Source organism: Artemia sp. Qi Xiang Cuo, chromosome 13 (genome assembly GCF_049724085.1).
Source record: "Artemia sp. Qi Xiang Cuo chromosome 13, ASM4972408v1, whole genome shotgun sequence".
NCBI lineage: Eukaryota > Metazoa > Arthropoda > Branchiopoda > Anostraca > Artemiidae > Artemia > Artemia sp. Qi Xiang Cuo.
This window is the reverse complement of record NC_142806.1, coordinates 24,050,992-24,073,060: the sequence shown is the minus strand read 5'-3', so window position 1 is coordinate 24,073,060 and position 22,069 is coordinate 24,050,992. Positions and strand designations below refer to the sequence as shown.

General features: G+C 32.6%; 2 protein-coding genes across 3 annotated transcripts in view; one reads left to right on the top strand and one right to left on the bottom strand.

Moving 5' to 3' along the window:
- Positions 1–22,069, top strand: part of LOC148945100 (diacylglycerol kinase theta) — a 201,028-nt gene that overhangs the window by 94,768 nt on the left and 84,191 nt on the right. The gene's annotated exons all lie outside the window — the stretch shown is intronic.
- LOC148945102 (small glutamine-rich tetratricopeptide repeat-containing protein alpha-like) lies at positions 6,887–7,890 on the bottom strand. Its single transcript, XM_089099431.1, has one exon. The coding sequence runs from the start codon at positions 7,888–7,890 to the stop codon at positions 6,970–6,972; it is 921 nt and encodes a 306-aa protein (XP_088955557.1). The 3' UTR covers positions 6,887–6,969.

The window sequence follows — 22,069 nt, the reverse complement described above, 5'->3', positions numbered from 1 at the left end:
CTCAGTTCAAATTTATTATTGTATCCTGTAACCCGTAAAGTACATATCTCCATATTATTGTCTCATAATTGCAATTATTTTAGTTTTCAGTCCAGAATCACTAAACTTATTATTTAAACTGCAAAAATATTTATGGTGTCTAACCAATAATACTAATTTTGTAATTCAAACAAGATAAATACCTGAAAATTTTAAAATTAGTTTTGTTTTATGCTAGGTTTTAGATACTCGACACGGGATTTTGTGTGCTTAATAATTTTAAATCTTGAAAAAATATGGTCTCACGCGAGTGGAAAAAAAGAAAGAATAACCAAATTACAATAAAAGACGATCATTGGAATATCAAACAATTGCATACATTGGAATTAGCTAGTTACTTGATTGCTTGAGACTTGTCTCTTACTATTTCAAAGAAGAAAAAGCCGTAGGCTTTTTCCTGTGTGTAATCAGTTTATTATCAGAGACAGCGCGCTGGCACTGCCTGAGTAAAGAACGATGTGGGCACAATACGGATAGGATTGATCTTACTAATCGTGTAAGTGAAAGAGTGAAAATGAGCGCATCTTCGTTAGTAAGCGGTTAATATCCATATTCAAATAATTAACCACTAGGTCTGGTATCGTTACATATTAACTGGTATATAATAATACAATAAAGAACGACACCTTGCCCATGTTAACTTAAACATAAATAGGGATTATGTAATTTCCAATAGTATCATGGCTGTAGAGATGGCTGAAACCTAGTTACAATAAAAAACGATCATTGGAATAACAAAAATTGCATACCTTTGGAATTAGCTGACTACTTGATTATTTGAGACTCGTTTTTTATAGTAAAGAACGAACTCTTGCCCTTAGTTACCTATTTCTTGTCAAATTAGCCAATTATCCGGGTTGCAGCGGTAGCTTGAAACCTAGTAAGAGACGATCACGTCCAATGTTAAGAAATATAAAAACCCCTAACTCCTAAAAAAAGAGTCAGATCAAAACAAAAAGTACACCATTAAAACCACCTTGTCCAAAACCCTATAAAGGAAACGTACCGCCCTTTGGCTTGAATAACATTACATTAAAGAACAAACTATAGTCTATAGTAACTGGAATCTGGGTTGCAGTGATAGCAAGCAACCTAGTAAGAGTTACATTAAAAGACTATTATCCGGGTTGCAGCGGTAGCTAGCATCCGGTTTGCAGCGGTAGCTAGCAACCTAGTAAGAGACGATCAAGTCCAATGTTAAGAAATATAAAAACCCATAGCTTCTAAAAAAGGAGTCAGATCAAAACAAAAAGTACACCATTAAAACCGCCTTGTCCGAAACCCCTGTATAGTAAAATTTCTGTCCCTTGGCCTGAACAGCAAGGGAACTGAAACTAGAATAATTCCTGAAAATTAAAAAAAATATAATTTTATTTAGCTGCAAAGTGCAAAAATATTTACGGTGTCTGAACAATAATTTCCATTTTTTAATTCAAACCAGAAAAAAACCTGAAAATTTAAAAATTAGTTTGGTTTTCCTTTTGCTTCAATTGACTCGCTACACCATTTTATACGCCATTAATTTTATATAATCTTAGTTCAAATTTTTTTGGCTTAACCCGTAAATTACGTATCTCTGTATTGTTGTCCTATATTTCCAATGAGAAATATTCATTTTTTTTTTTATTTTAGTTTTGAGTTCAGAATCTCTTAAGTTATTATGTAAACTGCAAAAATATTTATTATGTCTAACCAATAATACTAATTTTTTAATTCAAACTAGAGCCCAATACCTGACAATTTTTGAATTAGTTTTGCTTTTTGTCTCCTGGAACCAAAATTTTCTTTTTTGGCTTAATCGCTAAAGTTATTATGTAAACTGCAAAAATAATTATGATGTCTAACCAGTAATAGTAATTTCTTAATTTAAACTACAAAAATACATGAAAATTTTATAATTAGTTTTATTTTTTGTCTCCTGGAACCAAAATTTTTTTCATCTAAGTTCAAAGTTATTATTGTATTCTGGAACCAATTTTTTTTTGGTTTGTAACCCGTAAATTACGTATCTCCATATTCTTGTCTTATAATCCGGGTTGCAGTGGTAGCTAGCAACCTAGCAAGAGACGATCACATCCAATGTTAAAAAATATAAAAACCCCTAACTCCTAAGAAAAGAGTCAGATCAAAACAAAAATTACACCATTTGAACCACCTTGTCTGAAACTTCCCTATAGTTGACTTTCTGTCCCTTGGCTTGAATAAAAAAGGAAATATATTGGCTTGAAAATCAAGAAAAATGGCAGCTACTACAACATTCTGCCTAAACGGGATATTTTTTTCTTTCCGCTTGCTTTTCCTCCTCAACTAGCTGGGCACTGGAAAATCATAGAGAGCTGTATAATAACTCATTTTAAAGGAAATTACAACATCTAGTCACTTTTGTAATTAAAAGAAAATACTTTTTGAAGTAGAATCAATTTTGTCAAAAAAATTGCATTTTTGATGCATTTTCATACTGCAGTCTTTTCAAAGATATTTGAATTTTGAATTAATCAAACAGTTCATGGTAATGAAATCTATAGTAATAATAGCTACTTGTCTCAATATTAACCGACACTCTAAAGAACAAAATTTTGATTGTCTCAATAGTAGCCAAAACTCGAAAGAACGAAATTTTGTTACCAATAGATAAATAAAAGAAAACTGATTATTATAACAAAATGTATTTTGTATTTTAAAAGCGATTCGTCTCAATAGTAAAACTTGCTATATCTAGTTTCTTCTATAATTAAAGATAAAATATTTTTTAATAGTTCCGGTTTGCAGCGGTAGCTAGGAACGTAATTAAAAGAGATCATTCGAAGAACATACCATTGTATATATTAAACTTAGTTAGCTGTTTGATTCCTTGAAGAAAAAAAAAATCTTATTTGTCAACTGAAACTAGAATAATTCCTGAAAATTTAAAAAAACATAATTTTATTTAGCTGCAAAGTGCAAAAATATTTACGGTGTCTGAACGATAATTTCCATTTTTTAATTCAAAGCAGAAAAAAACCTGAAAATTTAAAAATTAGTTTGGTTTTCCTTTTGCTTCAATTGACTCGCTACACCATTTTATACGCCATTAATTTTATATCATCTTAGTTCAAATTATTTTGGCTTAACCCGTAAATTACGTATCTCTGTATTGTTGTCCTATATTTCCAATGAAAAATATTCATTTTTTTATTTTAGTTTTGAGTTCAGAATCTCTTAAGTTATTATGTAAACTGCAAAAATATTTATTATGTCTAACCAATAATACTAATTTTCTAATTCAAACTAGAGCAATACCTGATAATTTTTGAATTAGTTTTGTTTTTTGTCTCCTGGAACCCAAATTTTCTTTTTTGGCTTAATCGCTAAAGTTATTATGTAAACTGCAAAAATAATTATGATGTCTAACCAGTAAAAGTAATTTCTTAATTTAAACTACAAAAATACATGAACATTTTATAATTAGTTTTACTTTTTGTCTCCTGGAACCAAAATTTTTTTCATCTAAGTTCAGAGTTATTATTGTATTCTGGAACCAAATTTTTTTTGGTTTGTAACCCATAAAGTACGTATCTCCATATTATTGTCTTTATAATAAAGAACAATCTCTCGCCAATAGTAACTGATATATAGTGGCTCCAGGGGTAGCTAGAAGTACATAAAAGGATCGATATGGTTCATCGTAAATGCAGAATATGTAAGTTTCATCAGATATAATTTCATGATCAAGATTAATTTATAATAAAGAACGACCTCTTGCTTATACTAAATTTTATACGCCACTTAATTATAGTATAGGATAGTAATTCCACAGATAGCTTGGCACTGGAAAATCATGGAGAGTTGTTCAATGGCTCATTTTAAAGGAAATTAATGGGGTTAAAAATATTATATTAAAAGACGATCATAAGAAGAACAAATTATTGCACACATTGGACTTAGTTAGATTCCTTATTCTTTGAGAATCGTCTCTTACCACTCCAAAGAAGAAAAGGCCGTAGGCATTTTCCTGTTTGTAATCAGGGTTTACATAATCTGGGTTGTCAATCCGAGTTGCTATAATGAAGAACGACCTCTTGCCTATATAATATTACAGTAAAGATACAGATTATAATTTATATTAAAGATTCTTTTCAACCGATAGCTTGGCACTGGAACATCGTAGATTTCCGGGTTGCAGCGGTAGCTAGCAACCTAGTAAGAGACGATCACCTCCAATGTTAAGAAATATAAAACCCCCCAACTCCTAAAAAAAGAGTCAGATCAAAACAAAAAGTACACCATTAGAACCGCCTTGTCCGAATCCTCTATAAAGGAAACTTACCGCCCTTTGGCTTGAATAACAAAGAAAATATATTGGCTTGAAAATCAAGAAAATTGACTTTTACCACGTTATTCTCCACAAACGGGATATTTTTTTCTTTCCGCTTTTTTTCCTGCTCAGCTAGCTGGGCACTGGAAAATCATGGAGAGCTGTATAATAGCTCATTTTAAAGGAAATTGCAACATCTAGTCACTTTTGTAATTAAAAATAAAATACTTTTTAAAGTAGAATCAATTTTGTCAAAAAAATTGCATTTTTGATGTATTTTCTTACTGCAATCTTTTCAAAGATATTTGAATTTTGAAGCAATCAAACAGTTCATGGTAATGAACTCTTTAGTAATAATAGCTACTTGTCTCAATAGTAACCGAAACTCCTGGAACCAAAATTTTCTTTTTTGACTTAATCGCTAAAATTATTATGTAAACTGCAAAAATATTTATGATGCCTAATCAGTAATAGTAAGTTCTTAATTTAAACAACAAAAATACATGAAAATTTTATAATTAGTTTTACTTTTTGTCTCCTGGAAGAATGTAGTAAGGAACGAACTTTTGCCCTTAGTTAACTACTGTGTCATGTCAAATTAGCTAATTAATTTCATCTAATTTTGTTTAAAAATAATTCCCACACCGGGATTCGAACCCAAGACAATTAATTGAAAGTATAATAAAGATCAATCTCTTCCCTATACTAACTTGCATACGCAACTTCACTATAGTTAAGATTACAGTATTTATATTTTTACATTAAAAGACGATCACTGAAATAACAAACTATTCCATACATTGGACTTAGTTAGCTACTTGATTGTTTGAGTTTCGTCTCTTACTATTTAAAAGAAGAAAAAGCCGTAGACTTTTTCCTGTTTGTATTTACAGTTAAAAAACGAACTTAAGTCCAAAGAAACTGAACAATGTGGTTCATTCATATTATCTTCATTATTTTAGCTAGAATGTAAATAAACAAGTTTCTTTTTTAAATTTTAAATTGAAAAGATAGTACTTTTAATTCAACATATTAAAAGTTCTCCCCAACGGGGAATCGAACCCCCTTCTCCCATGTAACAAGTGGACATACTTACCATTAGACTATCGAAGACTTATAAAGTTAAAGTTACATATAAGATATGATAATAATTTTTTAATATGGGTCTTAGTAAGAGACGATCACGTCCAATGTTAAGAAATATAAAAACTCATAGCTCCTAATAAAGGAGTCAGATCAAAACAAAAAGTACACCATTAGAACCGCCTTGTCAGAAACCCTTTTATAGGAAATTTTCTGTCCCTTGGCTTGAACATCAAGGGAAATATATTGGCTTGAAAATCAAGAAAATTGACTTTAACCACGTTATTCTCCCCAAACGGGATATTTTTTTCTCTTTTCTTTTGTATCCAGAGATAGCTTGGCACTAGAAATTGGTAGAGGGTTGTTCAATAGCTCATCCTAAAGGAAATTAATTGGGTTAAAAATCTATAGTAACTATAATAAATTATTTCTAAAAGAGAATAAATTTTTCCAATAAAAACTGTATTTCTGATGCAGTGACGTCATAGTTACTATATAAGTTACAGTAAAGACCGATCTCTCGCCCATATTAACTGAGATATGGTGGTTCCAGGGGTAGCTGCAAGATATCTAGGTTGTAGTGGTATCCGGGTTGCAGCGGTAGCTAGCAACCTAGTAAGAGACGATCAGTCCAATGCTAATTATGATAAAGAACAAATTATAAACTTCGTTAGCTGTTTGATTCTTTGAGGATCGTTTCTTACTATTCCAAAGAAGAAAAAATCGTAGGCTTTTTCTTGTTTGTAATCCGTGTTGCTTATAATAAGGAACAAACTCTTGCCTATTCTATCTTGTATAGGTAACTTAACTACAGAATATGCTTGTATATCCGGGTTGCAGCGGTAGCTAGCAACCTAGTAAAAGACGATCACGTCCAATGTTATATTTCTTAATCTAATTATTATAGCTTAGTTATAATCTAAGCTATAAGACTCTAAGCTATAGCTTAGATTCTTATAGCTAGCTTAGAGTCTTATAGGGCCCCTATGGGGGTCCCCAAATAAGACTCTAGGCTATAAGACTCCTCCCAAAGGGAGGAGTCTTAGCTATAAGCTCCTATGCTTATAAGATATAGGGCTAAGCTATCTAATATATCTAATAAGCTATCTAATATATCTAAGCTATTAGACTATTAAGCCATTATAGCTATAGCTTAGCTATAAGACTCTAGCTTAGAGTCTTATAGGGCCCCTATGAACTTATAGCTCTTATAGACGAACTTATTGCTTATAGACGAACTTATAAGACTCTTATAGAGTCTTATTACTGTTCAAATGGAGCTAATAGGTCTTAGATCTATAGAGTCTTATATATAGTTCAAGTTTTATGCTATAGCTTATAATAACTCTGTATAACTCTGTATGTAACATAGATGGCATTCCGTTTGGTTTCTCTTTTTTTTTTCTTTTTTTTTTTGGGGGGGGGGGAACAATAATCATTTTATTGTAATGTTAAATCAAATGTCTCAAAGTAAATCCAAAGAGGGTATTAATCAAAGGAGTAGAAAAAAACAACCATCAGCCACCTTTGCCCACTAGTCGTATTTTCAGGATTTATTGTCTATTTTCTCCTGAAGGATCATTTCCTCCTCCTTCTCCTCCACCCATCTGTATTCTGAGTATTTCAAATAGATCTGGATTCGTATTCTGCATCTGAGCTGCAAGTTGCTGACCCGCCCTTAAAATTAAATCCAAACCAGCTCCTCCTTCATTTGGAGCTCCTGTGCTTGAGCTCATGCCTCCGACCAAATTATTCATGTAAGATTGCACAGCAGGATTGGCCTCCAATTCTGACGCCATATTCACTAAATTTGGATTGCTCAAAATGGCTCCGAAACCAATGGCCTCCATCCTACCATAGGCTTTGGCATATTTGGGGTCAATTTCAATTGCCCTTTTGCAGTCCTCAACAGCAGCTTTGTGATTCTCAGCTTTACTATGAGCAGCAGCACGATTGCAAAAATATACAACATTTTGTCCATCAAGCTTAATAGCCATTGTATAACAATTGATTGCATCAAGGAATCGTCCAGCCCTCATCAGATCATTTCCTTCTGTCTTTAATCTTTCTGCTTCTGTGTTTTTACCGTCATTTGCAGTAGACTGGCTCACGTCACTGCGTCCTTTGTCAACATTCTCAAAATTTTGCATGTTAGGTACTGCTATTTGTTCACCAAGAGTGTTTATATCCTGTTCAGTGACACTTTTTGTTTCTTCTATATCTACTGTTTCTATACAAAGAGCAGTGGTTCTTTCTGTGTTATCGCCATCTTTTGCTGCAGACTGGTTTAAGTCATGGCGTTGTTTGTCAACATTCTCAGAAGTTTGCATTTTAGCTACTGCTATTTGTTCGCCAAGAGTATTTGTATCCTGTTCAGTGACGCTTCGTGCTCCTGCCTCATCTACTTTTTCTTTACAAAGAACAGTGGCATCACTAATTTCCTCTTTCAAAATACAAGGTGCTTCAAATTCCATATTTTAATGCTATAAATGATAAGCTTTGAGTCTTATATATAGCAATTGTTGAGTGACGGACAAATAGTAAAGATTTTTAAATATATTTGTTTATTATTCTACTTTTTGTTTCTTCCGTATCTTTACAAAGTTTGTTTCTTTACAAAGAGCAGTAGTTCTTTCTGTGTTATCGCCATCTTTTGCTGCAGACTGGTTTAAGTCATGGCGTTGTTTGTCAACATTCTCAGAAGTTTGCATTTTAGCTACTGCTATTTGTTTCCGGATTGCAGCGGTAGCTAGCAACCTAGTAAGAGACGATCACGTCCAATGTTAAGAAATATAAAAACCCATAGTTCTTAAAAAATACATTAAAGAACGAACTTTTGTCCATAGTAACTGAAGTATTATAAGTTATCTGAGTTGTAGCGGTAGCTATCCGGGTTGCAGCGGTAGCTAGCAACCTAGTAAGAGACGATCACGTCCAATGTTAAGAAATATAAAAACCCCTAACTCCTAAAAAAAAGAGCCAGATCAAAACAAAAAGTACACCATTAGAACCGCCTTTTCCGAAACCCCTGTATAGTAAACTTTCTGTTATTCGGTTTGAGGATGACGCTCCCTCCACAGTCAATGCAAGGGTTGTAAGTGATTGTAGTTTTTGTTATAGGGACGCGATCGTCCCTCACTATATTACTACCACCAAAACCCAGGTTTCTCATTTAAAATCCTTACAACTTCCATTTCAAACAGTTTCATGCTGTTTCATTTTTCTTTCAGGTGTCTATGCTTAAATTGCTTTTTCAATACCTACTTTTAGATAAATAATTACCATAATTTTCCACTGTAATTGCAGCTTCAGGTGGTGGGCAGTTAATCACATCATACAGAGCTATAATATACAATTGTTTCAGCTTCATTGCATGAAAGCCATTTTGCCCCTTTTTTGCCCGTACAACACCATGATCCCTTGAAAGGTAGAAATACTTCATTCCTCCCATCGTAATACCGTTCTCAAAAAACTCATCTGAATAATATTTTGATACAAACGCTTTCAATTCAGCTGCTGTGGCAGAAAATTCCCTAGACTTTGCCCAAACTGACCCATCAACACCAATAATAGCAGCTTCCGAAATACCTTTTGATAGCAATTGACTTTTAATATGATCAATGCAAGAATTCATCTTAATAATTATTCAATTCAATAATATATTTTCACCCCATAAACTGACGTAACGAGTCACTTGAAGCAAAACGAAAAGTATACTAATTTAAAAAATTTTAGGTATTTTTCTGGTTTGAATTAGAAAATTAAAATTATTCCTCAGACACCATAAAAATTTTTGCATTTTGCAGTTAAATAAAATCATTTTGTTTAAAATTTTTAGATATTATTTTAGTTTCAATTGACGAATTAGATTTTGTTTATGTTAAGTAGTTAGAAACTAACAAAAAACAAAACTAATTTTTTATTTTTTTTTTGTTTGAATTAAAAAATAAAAACTATTTCTCAGACATCATAAATAATTTTGCAGTTAGCAGCTAAATAAAATTATTTTATTTAAAATTTTCAGGAATTTTTACAGTAAAGAACGATCGCTCAAGCATAGTAACTGATATATGGTGGTTCCAGGGGTAGTTACTTGTGGTTCGTCTCTTACTATTTCAAAGAAAAAAAAGCCGTAGGCTTTTTCCTGTTTGTAATGATATAGCATAAAACGAATTCCAAGTTGTAACTGACGTCATCCTGGTTGTTATATAGTAAAGAACGAACTCTTGCCCTTAGTTACCTACTATTTCTTGTCAAATTAGCTAAATAATTTCATCTAATTTTGTTTAAAAATAATTCCCACACCGGGATTCGAACCCAAGACAATTAATTGAAAGTCAACTACCCTAAACCACTAAACCATATGAGATATATATAGAAAGCTAATTAATTGTTTTATGATCTCTTATAGCATAAATTTCATCGGTTATAGCTGATCCGGGTTGCAGCGGTAGCTAGCAACCTAGTAAGAGACGATCACGTCCAATGTTAAAAAATATAAAACCCCCCAACTCCTAAACAAAGAGTCAGATCAAAACAGAAAGTACACCATTAGAACCGCCTTATCCGAATCCTCTATAAAGGAAACTTACCGCCCTTTGGCTTGAATGACAAAGAAAATATATTGGCTTGAAAATCAAGAAAATTGACTTTTACCACGTTATTCTCCACAAACGGGATATTTTTTTCTTTCCGCTTGATTTTTCTCCTCAGCTAGCTGGGCACTGGAAAATCATAGAGAGCTGTATAATAGCTCATTTTAAAGGAAATTGTAACATCTAGTCACTTTTGTAATTAAAAATAAAATACTCTTTAAAGTAGAATCAATTTTGTCAAAAAAATTGCATTTTTGATGTATTTTCATTCTGCTTTCGTTTCAAAGATATTTGAATTTTGAAGCAATCAAACAGTTCATGGTAATGAAACCTAGTTTTGACTTCAGAATCTCTTAAGTTATTATGTAAACTGCAAAAATATTTATTATGTCTAACCAATAATACTGATTTTTTAATTCAAACTAGAGCAATACCTGTAAATTTTTGAATTAGTTTTGTTTTTTGTCTCCTGGAACCAAAATTTTCTTTTTTGGCTTAATCGCTAAAGTTATTATGTAAACTGCAAAAATATTTATGATGCCTAATCAGTAATAGTAAGTTCTTAATTTAAACAACAAAAATACATGAAAATTTTATAATTAGTTTTACTTTTTGTCTCCTGGAAGAAAAATCTTTTTCATCTAAGTTCAAAGTTATTATTGTATCCTGGAACCAAATTTTTTTTGGTTTGTAACCCGTAAAGTACGTATCTCCATATTATTGTCTTATAATTGCAATTATTTTAGTTTTCAGTCTATAATCGCTAAACTTATTATGTAAATTGCAAAAATATTTATGGTGTCTAACCAATAATACTAATTTTGTAATTCAAACAAGATAAATACCTGAAAATTTTTAAATTAGTTTTGTTTTATACCAGGTTTTAGATACTCGACACGGGGTATTGTGTACTTAATAATTTTAAACCTTGAAAAAATATGGTCTCACGCGAGTGGAAAAACAGAAAGAATAACCAAAAAAAATATCAAAATAGAGCAATCCAAATTTCTACTAATAGAAAACTTTACTAAACAAAAAATAAAGCTAACATCCTGAAATATCAGAAAAATTTATTTAAAAGAGATAAAAATGCCACCAAACGCAATAAAGCTAGAGAACGCGTAAGGATTGCTACTAAGATGTCTTGTGATCCAGGATTTAATCCGGGTTGCAGCGGTAGCTAGCAACCTAGTAAGAGACGATCACGTCCAATGTTAAGAAATATAAAAACCCATAGCTCCTAAAAAAGAAGGCAGATCAAAACAAAAGGTACACCATTAGAACTGCCTTGTCCGAAACCCCTGTATAGGAAACTCTCTTTCATTTGGCTTGAACAGAAAGGGAAATATATTGGCTTGAAAAATAAGAAAATTGAATTTAACCACGTTATTCTTCACAAACGGGATATTTTTTCTTTCCGCTTTTTTTCCTCCTCAGCTAGCTTGGCACTGGAAAATCATAGAGAGCTGTATAATAGCTCATTTTATAGGAAATTGCTACATCTAGTCACTTTTGTAATTAAAAATAAAATACTTTTTGAATTATAATCAATTTTGTCCAAAAAATTGCATTTCTGATGTATTTTCATGCTGCAGTCTTTTCAAAGATATTTGAATTTTGAAGCAATCAAACAGTTCATGGTAATGAACTCTATAGTAATAATAGCTACTTGTCTCAATAGTAACCAAAACTCTAAAGAACAAAATTTTGATACCAATAGATACATAAAAGCAAACAGTTCATGATAACGAACTGTATGTTGTTTGTATAGTAAGAGCGACTCGTCTCAATAGTAAAACTTGCTACATCTAGTTCCTTCTGTAATTAAAGATAAAATATTTTTTAATAGTTTCGGTTTGCAGCGGTAGCTAGGTACCTAATTAAAAGAGATCATTTGAAGAATATACGAATATACCATTGTATATATTGGACTTAGTTAGCTGCTCGATTCCTTGAAAAAAAAAATCTTATTTTTCAACTGAATCCGGGTTGCAGCGGTAGCTAGCAACCTAGTAAGAGACTATCACGTCCAATGTTAAGAAATAAAATTACATTATAATAAAGATCGAACTCTTCCCTATACTAACTTGCATACGCAACTTCACTATAGTTAAGATTACAGTATTTATATTATGCATCATTATAAATTATAAAAGGTTCAAATGTTCGAAGATTATAGAGTTAAAAATTTTCCCACCCCGGGAATAGAACCCGAGCCTGTTAAGTGAAAGTTAACTATCCTAGCCACTAGACCATATTGAACCATAAAGAAGTATGATTTAAGAGCCATATGCGTATTATTATTTCACCATACCAATTATAATAAGGCCAAAACAAAATCGTCGACTTGCAACCTTACTTTTGACACATTAGTTAAATCTTCATCAGGCTTAAAAAATGTTTTGCTAGTTTTACATGAAAGAACGAACCTTAGTCCATATACAATAAAGAACGACACCTTGCCCATGTTAACTAAAACATAAATAGGGATTATGTAATTTCCAATAGTATCATGGCTGTAGAGATGGCTGAAACCTAGTTACAATAAAAAACGATCATTGGAATAACAAAAATTGCATACCTTTGGAATTAGCTAGCTACTTGATTATTTGAGACTCGTCTCTTACTATTTAAAAGAAGAAAAAGCTTCCTGTGTGTAATCAGTTTATTATCATAGGCAGCGCGCTAGCACTGCCTGAGTAAAGAACGATGTGGGCACAATGTGTTTTTTTTCCGGGTTGCAGCGATAGCTAGCATTTCCGGGTTGCAGCGGTAGCTAGCAACCTAGTAAGAGACGATCACGTCCAATGTTAAGAAATATAAAAATCCGGGTTGCAGCGGTAGCTAGCAACCTAGTAAGAGACGATCACCTCCAATGTCAAGAAATATAAAACCCCCCAACTCCTAAAAAAAGAGTCAGATCAAAACAAAAAGTACACCATTAGAACCGCCTTGTCCGAATCCTCTATAAAGGAAACTTACCGCCCTTTGGCTTGAATAACAAAGAAAATATATTGGCTTGAAAATCAAGAAAATTGACTTTTACCACGTTATTCTCCACAAACGAGATATTTTTTTCTTTCCGCTTTTTTTTTTCTGTTCAGCTAGCTGGGCACTGGAAAATCATAGAGAGCTGTATAATAGCTCATTTTAAAGGAAATTGCAACATCTAGTCACTTTTGTATTTAAAAATAAAATACTTTTTAAAGTAGAATCAATTTTGTCAAAAAAATTGCATTTTTGATGTATTTTCATACTGCAGTCTTTTCAAAGATATTTGAATTTTGAAGCAATAAAACAGTCCATGTAATGAACTCTATAGTAATAATAGCTACTTGTCTCAATAGTAACCGAAACTCCTGGAACCAAAATTTTCTTTTTTGGCTTAATCGCTAAAATTATTATGTAAACTGCAAAAATATTTATGATACCTAATCAGTAATAGTAATTTTTTAATTTAAACAACAAAAATACATGAAAATTCTAAAATTAGTTTTGCTTTTTGTCTCCTGGAAGAAATTTTTTTTTCATCTCAGTTCAAATTTATTATTGTATCCTGGAACCAAGCTTTTTTTGGTTTGTAACCCGTAAAGTACATATCTCCATATTATTGTCTCATAATTGCAATTATTTTAGTTTTCAGTCCAGAATCACTAAACTTATTATGTAAACTGCAAAAATATTTATGGTGTCTAACCAATAATACTAATTTTGTAATTCAAACAAGATAAATACCTGAAAATTTTAAAATTAGTTTTGTTTTATGCTAGGTTTTAGATACTTTATAATAAAGATCGAACTCTTCCCTATACTAACTTTTATACGCAACTTCACTATAGTTAAGATTACAGTATTTAAATTTTTTTACATTAAAAGACGATCACTGAAATAACAAACCATTCCATACATTGGACTTAGTTAGCTACTTGATTGTTTGAGTTTCGTCTCTTACTATTTAAAAGAAGAAAAAGCCGTAGGCTTTTTCCTGTTTGTATCCGGGTTGCAGCGGTAGCTAGCAACCTAGTAAGAGACGATCACGTCCAATGTTAAGAAATATAAAAACCACTAACTCCTAAAACCAGAGTCAGATCAAAACAAAAAGTACACCATTAGAAACGCCTTGTCCGAAACCCCTATAAAGGAAACTTACCGCCCTGCGGCTTGAATAACAAAGAAAATATATTGGCTTGATAATCAGGAAAATTGACTTTAACCACGTTATTCTCCACAAACGGGATATTTTTTTCTTTCTTTCTTTTCCACAGATAGCTTGGCACTGGAACATCGTAGAGAGTTGTTCAATGGCTCATTTTAAAGGAAATCTCTAGATCTAGCGCTATTTGTACTTAATTTTTTTTTAATTAATTTTTTTTACTAAAAACTTAATTTTTTATATACAATATTAATCAATGACGTCATAGTCTTTGGATGTAGTTAGTACATAAAGTCTGGATCATCGAATTAAAGCTGAAACTAAGTAAAGAACAATTATGCCTCCATATATTCACAGTGATCTATAAAATTTCCCATTACATCTATAAACTGTTCCACAGTTGCCAGTTCATACCTTGGAAGCTTTTCACTAAACATGCAACATTTCTTTTGGATATTACTATGAAGTTTTGCGAAAGCATCTCTAGCTGACTTTTCAACAAAATCCATTCTTTCAGAGATAATTTTAATCTTTAATTTTGAATATTTTTCGTAATCCCGGTAAAAAATTCGTAAAATTTGTCTAAATTTACTAAGATCAGCCAGCATTGTTGCCATGTTTTTGTACTTCTGAATATAATTTTTAATTTTGCCCTTATGCGTTCTTTGCAGCTTGTGTAAACTGCAAAATATCCATGGTATCCGAGCAATAGTTTGAATATTTCAATTCAAGCTAGAAAAATACCTGAAAATGTTAAAATTAGTTTTATTTTTAGTTAGGCTCTAACTACCCGATGTGGAATTTACTATGTATTTTCAGACCAAAAAATTCAATTTTTTAATATATTTCATTTTTCAGTTTAGAATCGCTAAAGTTATTATGTAAACTGCAAAAATATTTATGATATATGAGCAATAATTTTAATCTTTTAAATCAAACTAACAAAATACCTGAAAATTTAAAAATTAGTTTTATTTTTTGTTAGGTTATGGCTACATGATACGAGTCTTAAAAAGTTTCAATTAGATAAGAATATTATTTCTTGTTTTGTAATAAGATGCGTTCTAATAGAGTTATACGTAATTTAAAAAAACATTACTATACAAAAAACAGAGACAACATCTTGAAAAGAGAAAAGCAAAGGTATTCAACCGACAAGGCGTATCGAGATGCGAAAATTGAGAGAGCCAAACAAAACAGCAAGGAGTGTTATGTTAATGATGAGGATTATAGACATGCAAAAATTGAGACAGCCAAACAAAAGAGCAAGGAACGGTATGATAACGATAAAGATTACCGAAACAAACATAAGAAAAAAGTTGCTACCAGAATAATGGGTAGATACTGGGGTGACAAAAGCTATAATGAAAAAATTAAATTCTCTGCGAGGTTGTACCGAAGAACGCATAAGGACAAAGGGAAAAATTACATTCAGAAATACAAGAAGATGGCAAAAATGAAGGCTGATCTTTGTAAATTGAGAAAAATTTTACGAATGTTTTATCGGGATCATGAAAAGTATTCAAAATTAAAGATTAAAATTCTCTTTGAAAGAGCGGATGCTGTTGAAAAGTCGGCTAGAAATTCTTTGGCAAAGCTTCATAGTAATATCCAAAAGAAATGTTGTCAGTTTAACGAAAAGCTTCCAAGGTATGGATTGGCAACTGCGGAACAGTTTATAGATGCAATGGAAAATGTTCGACAACACAGTGAATATACGGAGGCGTACTTCTTAGAAAATTCGTATATTAATTTTGGAAGGAGCAATTGCAGTTTATGTAGCAGCAATAAAAATATATATACAAGCATACCTATCAACAGCGAAGGAAAAGCAATGTTTTTCAATTATGGCGAAAACGAGCCTGTTAGGGTTATTAGTAAATGTGTTTGTAAGACTAATGATTTAGAACAAATTCCTGGAACACCGACTCAAGAAAAAAGCATTTCTAACTGTGTTTTAAACAGTTCGTTTAGTTCTACTGAATATTTGGCAAAAAATTCTCTGTGTAGTAGAACAAACTGTCCTGAAAAGTACGAGACAACTATTGAAACATGCTCTAGAACTAGATCTGACAAGGAAATTATGATGGCTGAAGTCACCTATAACAATCTGAGTAAACATTCAAAACCAAAAATTGGGCAGCAGGTTACTTGGCAATGTCACCCTGATATCTGCAAGCTGTATCCGACGGATATTGAATTATGTCAAATTCTTTTTGATATCCTTGAAAATAATATAGCATTAAAATTTTCAACTGACAAAGCGGTAAATTTCTACCTTGGCGGCTTGGATTATTGTGAAATCAATTACAGGGACACAAGAAAGCATGGGCATTCGTTATACTGTAGCCCAAATGAGGGATGTCAGAGCTATTTGCGTTCTCTAAGGGCGCTAGCTCCACATTTTCCTGTCTTGAACTGTTTCATTATTAGCGTATATAAGGCAGTATCAAAATGTAAGATTATACAACATATTAATCTACTAAAAGTCGGGGGTTCGTACAAGGAACTAAGTCATTACATAGAAGAAGTGTCAAGTAGACTCTGTCGTCATAATAGTCAAGACTTCATTTACGGTGATAGCAATATTAGAGTTTCTGTGGATGAAAATACAATAATAAAATTATTTGGTGAGAGCCTTGATAAGGTAGCTAACATCAGGGATGTATACCCCACAATGCATTGTGACAGTTGTGAGCAGATAAAGTATAATAAAGAACGACCTCTTGCCTATACTAAATTTTATACGCCACTTAATTATAGTATAGATTAGTAATTCAACAGATAGCTTGGCACTGGAACATCGTAGAGAGTTGTTCAATGGCTCATTTTAAAGGAAATTAATGGGATTTTCCGGGTTTTACAATAAAGAACGACACCCAGCCCATGTTAACTGAAACATAAATAGGGATTATGTAATTTCCATTATAATAAAGAACGACCTCTTGCCTATACTAAATTTTATGCGCCACTTATTTATAGTATATGTTAGTAATTCAACAGATAGATTGGTACTGGAACATCGCAGAGAATTGTTCAATGGCTCATTTTAAAGGAAATTCATGGGGTTAAAACTTCTTCTGATTAAAATAAATCGTTTTTAGTACCTTGAGAAATTTTAATTATGTTTGTTGAATAAAGCAACTTGTTCTCTTGAAAATTTATATCGTACTGCATCTCTCTTGGAATATCATTTTGATTTAATGCAATCATTCCACAATTCTAAAAAAAATTATATGACGCTATCGCAAATTAATTGTCTAATTTGAAAGATTAAAAGAAACAAGATGTTAGAGTATAGACTAGTACAGTTATATTTAAGGTCAATGGTCCAAGGCACTGGTATTAGCCACCAGTCTCTTCGGAGGCGTGGGTTCAAATCTTACCGCTGGTATACGATTATGTTTGAAATACTGCAGTGTGAACAGACATCAAAAATGCAGTTTTTGGTGGAAAAATTTATTCACTTTTAGAAATAATTTATTTTAGTTACAAAAGGTTTCTAACCCAATTAATGTCCTTTAAAATGAGCCATTGAACAACTCTCTATGATGTTCCAGTGCCAAGCTATCTGCGGAAAAGAAAGAAAAAAGAAAAAAATGTCCCGTTTAGGCAGAATGTTGTAGTAGCTGCCACTTTTCTTAATTTTCAAGCCTATATATTTCCCTTGCTGTTCAAACCAATGGACTGAAAGTTTACTCTACAGGAGTTTCGGACAAGGTGGTTCTAATGGTGTACTTTTTGTTTTGATTTGATTCCTTTGTCAGGAACTATGGGTTTTTATATTTCTTAACATTGGTCGTGATCGTCTCTTACTAGGTTGCTAGCTACCGCTGCAACCCGGATAAATGTAATATTATAATTGGTATGGTGAAATAATAATATGCATATGGCTCGTAAATCATACTTCTTTATGGTTCCATATGGTCTAGTGGCTAGGATAGTTAACTTTCACTTAACAGGCTCGGGTTCGATTCCCGGTGTGCGAAAATTTTTAACTCTATAATCTTCGAACATTTGAACCTTGTATAATTTATAATGATGCATAATATAAATACTGTATACTTAACTATAGTGAAGTTGCGTATGCAAGTTAGTATTGGGAAGAGTTCGATCTTTATTATAAAACATTGGACGTGATCGTCTCTTACTAGGTTGCTAGCTACCGCTGCAACCCGGATATCAACTTGCGTATAGCTTGCTAGATTGACACCATTATGTAACCATTAGTTGAATGTTTATGTCACGTATCAAGTATCAAGAACCTAACAAAAAATTAAACTAAATTTTAAATTTTCAGGTATTTTTGTAGTCTAAATTAAAAGATTAAGACTATTGTTCAGACGCCATAAATATTTTTGCAGTTTATAACTTTAGCGATTCTGAACTAAAAACGAAAATAAAATAAAATAAAATTTTTCAATTTTTACGTCACGTCGGTAATTAATTCATATATGGTTATTAGTACACAATAGGTTTTAGATATTACGTCATGTCACTTATTACGTCATATATGGTTATTAGTAGATAATCGGTAAAATATTCGTTCTTTATTATAATTTAAAAAAGAAACTTGCTTATTTATATTTTAGCTAAAATAATGAAGATAATATGAATGAACCACAGGGTTCAGTTTCTTTGGACCTGAGTTCGTTTTTTAACTATAAATACAAACAAGAAAAAGCCTACGGCTTTTTCTTCTTTTAAATAGTAAGAGACGAAACTCAAACAATCAAGTAGCTAAGTCCAATGTATGGAATGGTTTGTTATTTCAGTGATCGTCTTTTAATGTAAACTACTGCTGCAACCCAGATTCACATATATAATTATTTATGAGAGGCAGCATGGCCGAGTGGTCCAAGGCACTGGTGTTAGCCACCAGTCTCTTCGGAGGCGTGGGTTCAAATCTTACCGCTGGTATACGATTATGTTTGAAAGACTGCAGTGTGAAAAGACATCAAAAATGCAGTTTTTGGTGGAAAAATTTATTCTCTTTTAGAAATAATTTATTTTAGTTACAAAAGGTTTTTAACCCAATTAATTTCCTTTAAAATGAGCCATTGAACAACTTTCTATGATGTTCCAGTGCCAAGCTATCTCTGGAAACAAAGAAAAAAGAAAAAAAAAATATCCCGTTTAGGCAGAATGTTGTAATAGCTGCCACTTTTCTTGATTTTCAAGCCAATATATTTCTCTTGTTGTTCAAGTCAAGGGACATAAATTTTACTATACAGGGGTTTCGGAAAAGGCGGTTCTAATGGTGTACTTTTTGTTTTGATCTGACTCCTTTGTTAGGAGTTAGGGGTTTTTATATTTCTTAACATTGGACGTGATCGTCTCTTACTAGGTTGCTAGCTACCGCTGCAACCCGGATATCATTACAAGCAGGAAAAAGCCTACGGCTTTTTCTTCTTTGAAATAGTAAGAGACGAACCACAAGTAACTACCCCTGGAACCACCATATATCAGTTACTATGCATGAGCGATCGTTCTTTACTGTAAATGCAACCCAAATTCACATATATATTTATTTATGAGAGGCAGCCTGGCCGAGTGGTCCAAGGCACTGGTGTTAGCCACCAGTCTCTTCGGAGGCATGGGTTCAAATCTTACCGCTGGTATACGATTATGTTTGAAAGACTGCAGTGTGAAAAGACATCGAAAATGCAGTTTTTGGTAGAAAAATTTATTCTCTTTTAGAAATAATTTATTTTAGTTACAAAAGGTTTTTAACCCAATTAATTTCCTTTAAAATGAGCTATTGAACAACCCTCTACGATGTTCCAGTGCCAAGCTATCTCTGGATACAAAAAAAAAGAAAAGAGAAAAAATATCCCGTTTGGGGAGAATAACGTGGTTAAAGTCAATATTCTTGATTTTCAAGCCAATATATTTCCCTTGCTGTTCAAGCCAAGGGACAGAATGTTTCCTATACAGGGGTTTCGGACAAGGCGGTTCTAATGGTGTACTTTTTGTTTTGATCTGACTCCTTTTTTAGGAACTATGGGTTTTTATATTTCTTAATATTGGACGTGATCGTCTCTTACTAGGCTGCTAGCTACCACTGCAACCCGGATTATATTTCTTAACATTAGACGTGATCGTCTCTTACTAGGTTGCTAGCTACCGCTGCAACCCAGATCCTCTTTCCAACCTGTACAATGAATTAGCTGTTCTCTGTCATCTTTGGGTATGTCCTGTTGTATGTGTTCTAAAATCGTGGCCATCATTACATCAAAACCTTTCTTATTTGACAGGGATCTTAGACTCTTCAATTGGTATTTTATCTTTATCTGCTCGCAACTGTCACAATACATTGTGGGGTATACATCCCTGATGTTAGCTACCTTATCAAGGCTCTCACCAAATTATTTTATTATTGTATTTTCATCCAAATAAACTCTAAAATTGCTGTCACCGTAGATGAAGTCTTGACTTTTATTACGAAAGAGTCTACTTGACACTTCTTCTATATAATGACTTAGTTCCTTGTACGAGCCCTCGACTTTTAGTATATTAATATGTTGTATAATCTTAGATTTTGATACTGCCTTATATACGCTATTAAGGAAACAGGTCAAGACAGGAAAATGTGGAGTTAGTGCCCTTAGAGAACGCAAATAGCTCTGACATCCCTCATTTGGGCTACAGTATAACGAATGCCCATGCTTTCTTGTGTCCCTGTAATTGATTTCACAATAATCCAAGCCGCCAAGGTAGAAATTAACCACTTTGTCAGTTGAAAATTTTAATGCTATATTATTTTCAAGGATATCAAAAAGAATTTGACATAATTCAATATCCGTCGGATAGAGCTTGCAGATATCAGGGTGAAATTGCCAAGTAAACTGCTGCCCAAGTTTTGGTTTTGAATGTTTACTCAGATTGTTATAGGTGACTCCAGCCATCATAATTTCCTCGTCAGATCTAGATTCAGAGCATTTTTCGATAGTTGTCTTGTACTTTTCAAGACAGTTTGTTCTACTACACAGAGCATTTTTTGTCAAATATTCAGTAGAACTAAAATAACTGTTTAAAACACAGTTGGAAATACTTTTTCCTTGAGTCGGTGTTCCAGGAATTTGTTCTAAATCATTAGTCTTACAAACACATATACTAATAACCCTAACAGGCTCGTTTTCGCCATAATTGAAAAATATTGCTTTTCCTTCACTGTTGATAGGTATGCTTGTATATATATTTTTATTGCTGCTACATAAACTGCAATTGCTCCTTCCAAAATTAATATACGAACTTTCTAAGAAGTACGCCTCTGTATATCCACTGTGTTGTCGAACATTTTCCATTGTATCTATAAACTGTTCCGCAGTTTCCAGTCCATACCTTGGAAGCTTTTCATTAAACTGACAACATTTCTTTTGGATATTGCTATGAAGCTTTGCCAAAGCATTTCTAGCCGACTTTTCAACAGCATCCGCTCTTTCAAAGAGAATTTTAATCTGTAATTTTGAATACTTTTCGTGATCTCGATAAAACATGCGTAAAATGTTTCTCAATTTACAAAGATCAGCCTGCATTTTTGCCATCTTTTTGTATTTCTGAATGTAATTTGTCCCTTTGTCCTTATGCGTTCTTCGGTACAACCTCGCAGAGAATTTAGTTTTTTCATTATAGCTTTTGTCACCCCAATATCTACCCATTATTCTGGTAGCAACTTTTTTCTTATGTTTGTTTCGGTAATCTATATCGTTATCATACCGTTCCTTGCTCTTTTGTTTGGCTGTCTCAATTTTCCCTTCTCGATACCCCTGATCCCTGACCTCTGTTTTGCTCTGTCATATTTCATTTTCTTAAATTCTGGATCACCAGACATCTTAGTAGCAATCCTTACGCGTTCTCGAGCTTTATTGCGTTCGGTGGCATTTCTATCTCTTTTAAATAAAC